The sequence below is a fragment of the Labeo rohita genome, unplaced genomic scaffold, assembly GCF_022985175.1.
Source record: "Labeo rohita strain BAU-BD-2019 unplaced genomic scaffold, IGBB_LRoh.1.0 scaffold_517, whole genome shotgun sequence".
Classification (NCBI taxonomy): Eukaryota; Metazoa; Chordata; class Actinopteri; order Cypriniformes; family Cyprinidae; genus Labeo; species Labeo rohita.
Window position 1 is genome coordinate 7,512 of NW_026129438.1, and position 8,102 is coordinate 15,613.

The 8,102-nt window shown below is 33.5% G+C and overlaps 1 protein-coding gene and 1 long non-coding RNA gene across 2 annotated transcripts in view; one reads left to right on the plus strand and one right to left on the minus strand.

The window, feature by feature from the left end:
* LOC127160986 (sialic acid-binding Ig-like lectin 5) overlaps positions 1–7,337 on the plus strand; it is an 8,124-nt gene extending 787 nt beyond the window's left edge. Inside the window, exons 3-4 of the mRNA XM_051103634.1 lie at positions 6,591–6,918; positions 7,003–7,337. Coding sequence (XP_050959591.1) covers positions 6,591–6,918; positions 7,003–7,322 — 648 coding nt within the window. The 3' untranslated portion in view covers positions 7,323–7,337. The remainder of the gene's footprint in view (positions 1–6,590; positions 6,919–7,002) is intronic.
* On the minus strand, positions 3,230–4,276 carry LOC127160989 (uncharacterized). Its single transcript, XR_007826903.1, has 3 exons — positions 4,231–4,276; positions 4,004–4,053; positions 3,230–3,626 (listed from the first exon to the last, which is right to left on the minus strand). It is a non-coding gene; the product is annotated as an uncharacterized LOC127160989 (long non-coding RNA).
* Positions 7,338–8,102: the final 765 nt, after the last annotated feature.

Below are 8,102 nucleotides of genomic sequence, written 5' to 3' on the forward strand. Positions count from 1 at the left end.
CCTCTGAATATGACACTCTGAACATTAAGAGAGGTGACACACAATAAACAACAACAGAAAACAACAAACTGCACATGGATTCTTTACGATTTCAAGCCTGATGCATTACAAAACATTTTATGTGCACATTTGTTTATCATCATTTCTGTGTCATTTTATGTACTGTTTCTGGCATTTTATATATTTTGACAATATATTTTCAGGTAGGCCTATTATTTGTTATACAATGTCTTTTGGACTTTTAGGAGCTTGAAAGTGTTGATTGTGTAAAAAAGAATTAAGAGAATTGGAATGACCTGTCATGTGGTGCCCCCTATCTACAGTGCCCTTCAAGGGTGCACAGTGCCATTAGAAATCATCCATAGTCCAACAGCACTGGAACTTTTCTGTATTTGTTTCACCCGCTTGTCTGTGTTCACACATTCCAGGCTGTCGGTCTGTGCATTAATGGTGGAGATTGTCAGTGATTCTTTCTGCAGGCTTATATTGAAATGCCAGTCAGGACTGACAAATGACTGTCATTATGAATGAGTCATGAAATCATTCACTCAAACCAATTCATTCAAAAACACAGATTCATTCCAGAGTGACAAAACTTGTGGTGGGGCAGAAATAGACGTACTGTAACAGAAGTACTGAATAGAATAGAAGTACTGTGACTAGCCATATTGTGTTTGAATTATAAGGTATAAATACTTACTAAACACCATGATTACCTTTAGAACAACAACATTCTTTAATTTCCTCCACAGCACAACAGTGATCACATTAGAGAGCAGGATCTAAGGCAGTGTGAAGCTCAAGAGGAAATACATCAATAGCTCTTTGCAAAAGCTGATATATACACACATACACACAGGTTCAAAAACTAATCTCTAGAACATGTTGTAGGGTACATGTATAAAATTGGGCAAGTTCTTAAGACTCAGAACTCAAGTGCAAATGTAATGATCTCAAAGTTTCTCTTTAGAGGTCAGTTTATAACAGGAATGGTTTAAGTCGTAGTGCTAAATCTTTTTTATGGGCTACCTAGGTAAATATAATGTATGTGCATGAATATTTTAGGTTTGAACTTTTTTATGGGGGTATTTCCTTTATGGGATATAAAAAATTTAGTTTTTACAGTAGAATGCTTCTGCTTTCCTTTTTATTTCCTACCCCTCTAGAGATTTCCAAAAAGCTTTTGTAAATGGCTTCCTTTTGGCCCAGTATGGTGGCTTTTTGATTCTTGATTCTGGTGGCTTTTAATTCTTTTCTTTTTTTTTTTTTTTTGGGTGATGTACATGTTCGTTATTTTTACATCTTGCATGATTCTTCTGATTCTGATCTTTTTCTCTCTGGTTAAATATATTTCATTAAAATAAACTGTACTGGTGCTTCATCATTTGAGCAGCATTATGAGCACATTATCCACAGACATACTGTAGACTGCTGCTCATGTAACACTGTAGTTGGATTTTAAGTGATTTAGGTTCCATACAATTATAATATTGTTTATTATTTACATTATCACCTGACTTTTTCCCCTCTCCCTCATACATCTATAAAACCTGTGCACTACATCTGAGGTTTCTCTAAGCCATACTATAGCTTTGTGTGACAACAGACTTAAATTAGATAAATGTACAAATTTATGCAAGTTGTATAGTTTTTGTAGCAATAGAGTTTATTAATAGAAATGAAATTGAAGTCTTTGTGTGAACAATGCATGTTAATGCTGATCCAGGAAGTACTGGTGTGATGTGATGGAAAAAGGGAAGTTATAATAGATCTGATGCACGTCAGTACACTGTAAAAAAAAATCCTGTAAAAAGACTGGCAGCAGGGATTCCAGAGATATTCCGTTAAATTACAAAAATTACAAGCAAAAACTGTAAAAATACAGAATAAAAAAACTCATTAAATTACAGTATATTACCATTGATAATATACAAAAATTATGTTAAATTACATAGAAAAACAATCAACTTTTAGGTTAATTGCCATAAATTTAAGGTTTTAATTAGTTATTTTATAGAACTGATCTGTCCATCTACAGTAATTTACTCTTAAAATACCTTTTTTTTTCATGTACAATAACTAAGAAATAATTTATAAAAACGGAGTAAACACATTTTTTAAAGGATTAATCCTTCTTTTTACAGAATAATTAAAAGGTATTTAGAAGTTATTTTATGTCTACCTGGAATCATTTTGTTAAAATACAGATATTATTAACTACAATAATCAAAAAATGTTGCATAAAAATGTTGTAAATTTGTAATACAAAGACAATGTCTGTAGATATACATTTTAATCATTCATTTTCCAGAAATATTACAGTTTAAAATGTTTGGACAGTAGAGAAAACAGCACAGTACTCAGAAATACATAAAAACAACAACAACATTTTCAGCCAATTTCTGTAAAATTAACAACATATTCTACAGTATTAGTAATTGTACAAAAGCATTGTATGTCAAGTTAAATGAGTAATAAAATTATAGGAAACACATTTAGTACATCATTTAGAACATGCAAAAATACATAAATACAAGAGACAACTGCAGTATACCTGTATACATTTACAATGACATTTTATCCAAAGCAACATACAATATCCCACTTAGTCTAACACAGTAGACATAGCAGTTTTTTAATAAACAGAAAGTGTTAGTATTAAAGGGATAGTTTCTGTGTATATGACTTTCTTCTTTCAGACAATCACAATCAGAGTTATATCAATAAACACCCTGGCTCTTCCGGGCTTTATAATGACAGTAAATGGCTGCCATGAGTTTGAAGCTCAAAAGTGCATCCATCCTTCATAAACGTACTCTACATAGTTCCAGGGGGTTAATAAAGCCCTTCTGAAGCAAACCATATCTTACACTTTTTAAAAAAAAAAAAAAAAAAAAAAAATTGCTTCCAGCAAAATGCAAGTTATGCTTAAGTTGACTCTATATGGCTGTTTGACCTGAACATTAGTTATTTTATTTTATAAGGTGTAAAATATGCTTTGCTTCAGAAGGCCTTTATTAATCCACCGGAGCCATGTTGAGTATGTTTATGATGGATGGATGCACTTTGAGCTTCAAACTCATAGCAGATATTCACTGCCAATTTAAAGCCTAAAAGAGCCAGGATTTTTATTGATATAACTCTGATTGTATTTGTCTGAAAGAAAAAACTCATGTACACATACAATGGATTGAGGGTGAGTAAATCATAGGCTCGTTTCGATTTTTGGGTGAACTATCCCTTTAATTGGTCAAGCGTTCATGAAAAACAAAAAAAATAATTTTTTAGCCATTTCTTGAAAATGGGCAGAGTTAGGCATCAAACAGTCAAAGTAAAGGTCTGTGAAAGTGAATTTGTACCTCTTTGTGATGTGATGTGAATGGAGAGAAAATAAGAGCTTGGACAAGCAGTTCTGTTGCATGCCCCATAAGGGCAAATCTGCAGGATCGGGCCACTGCAATGTGGTCAATGAAGTTCATATGTGTCCACTGTAACACCAAGGTTGGGATGGCTGAAAACATGAGCAGTTCTGTCTTGGCAAGGTTGAGTTGATGGTCATTCAACATTCAGCAAGGCATTTCTGTTCAGGAGGCAGAGATGCGAGCAGTAACCGTCAGAAAATCCAGCTGGAATGAAAGGGAGAGATGTGTGTCACTACAATAGCAGAAATATGAAAAGCCATGTTTCTGAATGACAGACCCAATTTTTTTTAACTCTAGGCCCAAATGACATGTTTTAATTGTTCTAGTTAAACCAAAAATTAATGTAAACATGTTGTGCAAAAATGTTTAAAATATCAATAACGATACTTTGATTTCAATACTAGTTCCTGAATTTTAAAGCCCTTGATGCCTTGCCACAGCCAGTGACCAGCACTATACTTCAAACAACAAGACATTTTTTGATACTCAATAGTTTTGAGGCAATTTGGTGAGTGCCTAAAAAGTATCAAAAAATGATACCCAGCCCTACCCAAAGTTGAAAATGATCTTGTTTTACTCACCCCCATGCATTCCAAGATGTCTTCTGCAAATCACTTTTGGAGTCCAAGATCTGTTGAGGCATCTAAGTGGGTATACCAACATTCTGATTATTCACAAATGACAATGATTGTCAAACAATAAAATTCACAGACATCTTTTCATGCAGCCGTTTTACACTGATTTTAATTACACTGATGGTTAATTTATTCACGCCTTACCACATAGAAACTGAAAAAAAGTTCCACACCTGAATTGCCATGCTTATCTGCTGTAGATCTCCAGTCTTTCCACATCACCTGAAACAACAAAAAAATAATAATAATTTAATACTTTGTATTCATTCAGACATTACAGCCTATACTGAGACAATGATCTGGAAGCTGAGCAGGAAAGGTTAACAGTGATGTTTTGGTCCACCATGTGACATGTGAGCTCAATTTATAGAAAGTAAATTCATATTACTTACTTGACTTTCATAATCAACGATCCCATATGTAATGACAGTTCACTCAGCCTCAGGCCTCAAGATGTGTGTTTCATTCCTAATCAGAACACAAAGATTATAACAATTATTATTTATAATACAAGACAAAAATATGCACTTACACGTGCAATATAGATGTACGCGAGAAAATGCACCCAGAATGTGAATTTTTTTTTGCAGAATGTGAATGTGAATGTGAATTTTTTAATTGCAAGTTAGATTGAGCGTTTTCCCATAGAAAACCACTGTAAAACGCTCAACACATTAGTGACAATGGAGGACCAAATTCTGAGTACTTTTAAATATATATATATATATGTACTGGAGAAGATGAAAGGGGGAAACCTTGCGATTTAACATTATCATGCTGCGTTCATATTCATAATCAATAAAGTGTACAGCTACTGAATTCACTCTAAAAACCTTTTTAATATAACTTAGGTAACGTAACGTTAGCCCCTGTTCAGCGTTTCAAAATGTCCCGCGTTTTAAGAGTCTGAAACACTGATCTATATATAATTCTCCATTATAGATCAGTGGTTTGAAAAACTACACACACTCTTTAAACCTACTGTTTACTAACAGTACAGAGGCTTCTGTATTACAAATACTATTATTTGAGCACAGCTTCAATGGTAATAAAAACACTTTAAATTTAAAGTGTTCTAATAAAGTTAAATTTTTCTTATTTTTACAGGAATAATCTGTAATTATTACATGACATTTTATGTTAAATTACACATTACTCTGTAAAAATACAGAAAATGTCCTTTTAAAAAACAGAAAATGTATGTAATATCAAAATACAAGCAATTATCTGTAAATTTAATGGTGGAAGTTTAAAATACAGAAAATATCTGTGTGGTATTTCATCGTATAATGAAAAAAAGGTAAACTACTGCAGGAGTTACAACCATCTCTAATCAGCAGCAGGAGTTACAACCGGAAGTTTCCCACACTTTCTGCTCTCAGGAAGGTCAGATTCAATTTCTTTTACAAATTCCCTCTGTCAGATTTTGATTTCCTTTTTGCTGTTTTACATCTATTACATTAATCTAAAAATGAATATACTCATTGAACATAAACAGATGCTGTCATATCCAATATGTTAAATTACTTTTAAAAAGTATATATTATATGGACAGTGGTAGATTTGTCTTTAATTAATGATAAGCGTTATTACAAATACTGTACATTATTTAAAAAATCACACTAAATTATTTATTATTAATCATTAATTTTCTAATTATGCTTATTTTTATATGGATAAAGCAAAATTAACTAATTGTTTAAATATCTAATTCCAAAGTCATTGCAGTATTTATTCATCTTGATTGCATGTTGTCAGTACTATTGCAAACTCAAAGAAATGTCTATTAATCACAGAAAGTATTATAACAGATAATATATAACATAATTTGTGCATAAATGAGGTGTATGGGGGGTGGCTCAGTTTACCCAGTGTTGCATTTACCTTTTTTTCTTCCCATTTTTAATTTTCACCTATAGGTTGATGTTCCTTATTGAATGAAAATATGAACATCTGGACAGCAGAGAAAATAATAATTCTTGGTTTTCTGTTGAAAGGTATATCAATATAAATTTATAAACTAAATTAACAACAACAACAACAAAAAACATTCCAGACCTCTTTTCTTGATATTTATAAGAATTTTTACAATTATTTCCCACATTTCTATTATGTTTGTGTTATAGGTGTTTGCTGTAGAAATTTCAGCATCAGTTTACCAAAAAAATATTGAAGCTCTCAGTGGATCATGTGTGATCATAAACTGCAGGTTTGAGATTAAAAATGATTATGACAAAGACCTCACTGAAAGTGCAGCTACAAGATTGTGGCTCAAAGGTGGAACACAATGGGAGAACAAACAAGTGTTTAATTCATAATGGTAAATATTTCTTCAGGATTGAGGGCAATGGTGGACTGAAACCGAACTATGTTACAGAGTCAACTTCAATAAATATGATCGGTGAGTGACTTAAAGACTGGAAATATTATGAGAAGTTGTGATCTAATACAGTAAAATAATATCAGTATCACCATCATTATCTGAAATGATGAAGTGACAAAACAACATAATAGAATTGTGTTTTTTTTTCAGACTCTCCCCCCCAAACCTATAGTGCAGCTGTATGTGGAGCAGAAGGAGGTGCAGGATCAGGAGGAGGTGTTGGAGGTGTTGGAGGGGAGCTCTGTGAGTCTGCGCTGCTCTGCTGAGACTCTCTGCTCCTCTCCTCCACCAACTCTCACATGGAGCTCCACTCCCAGAATCCCCCTCAGTGAGAGCAGCAGACTACAGGAGCTCATCTCTGATCTGAACTTCACTGCTACTCACCGTCAACACAGAGTCACTTTCACCTGCACTATAACCTACCAGCTACAGGACAAGAACAAAACAGCACAGAACAACATCACATTACATGTTCAGTGTAAGTTTGTGATGCTTTTTAGTTTTGACTTATGAATTATATTATTGTGATTTTTATTGTGAGGTAAATTTGTTTTCCCTTCAGATTCGCCTAAAAACACATCAGTGTCTGTGATTCCCTCCAGCTCTGTGTTGGAGGGCAGTTCAGTGACTCTGATCTGCAGCAGTGATGCAAATCCAGCAGTGTTGAACTACACCTGGTCCAGAGAGAGTGAAGGACAGTTGGAGCAGCTGCAGACTGGACACACTCTTACCTTCAATAGGACCGACCTGAAACACAGAGGCTGGTACCACTGTACAGCTCAGAACAAACATGGCAGCCAAAACTCATCAGTGATGCTGGACATTCAGTGTGAGTATTACATAAAAGCTAATTTTACCTTGTCACATTCATTAGCACCTTAAAGTCAATTATAAAATGGATTGTTTCAGTCCTGGATGCTGATTGTAGGTTTAGCCGATGTATCAGCTCAATAGTTTAGATGTATATTCTTCAAACATTCTTTCATGACAGTGTTTTTTGCGATTTCAAACCTGTATGAATTTCTTTCTTCTGTAGAACACTAAAGAAGATATTTTGATTTAACTCGTACAATGAAAGTCAGTGGCTTTTTTAGGAGAACTGTTTCTTTAAGACTAGAGCAAAAGTATATATCAAGGGGTGAGAACCAGAAGGGCGTAAGTGACATTTTGGGTGAAATGGAGATATATGTATATCAAATGAAAGCTCTTAATGAGCTCTTTCTAAAAGGACACAAGTAAATTCTTAATAATTTTAAAGTTGTTCATTTGAAACCAAAAGACTGAACACTGAAAATACTAAGCCAGTTGGTGCCAAAAGGGCATAACTGCACTTATGCCACAAAATTAGTTTTACACTTAATTTACACTTTATACTTTAAGTATACCAGTTTACTAATATGTAAATAATATGTAAATGTATTTGTAGTATATTTAGTATGAAAATAAGTATTTCAAATACATTTTTGTATTTTTCACTAGGGAAGGCATCTGTAAAGGCTTTTTAGTCACTCATTTGACCAAATTGTTAAATGGCTGGAATTACTATTTTAGTAAAATTAATCACATTCACCCCCGGTTTCACAGACAAGACTTAAACCTAATCCCAGACTAAAATGTAAGTCTGAGCTGTTTCAACTGAAAGAAACTTGCAATGACTGATTT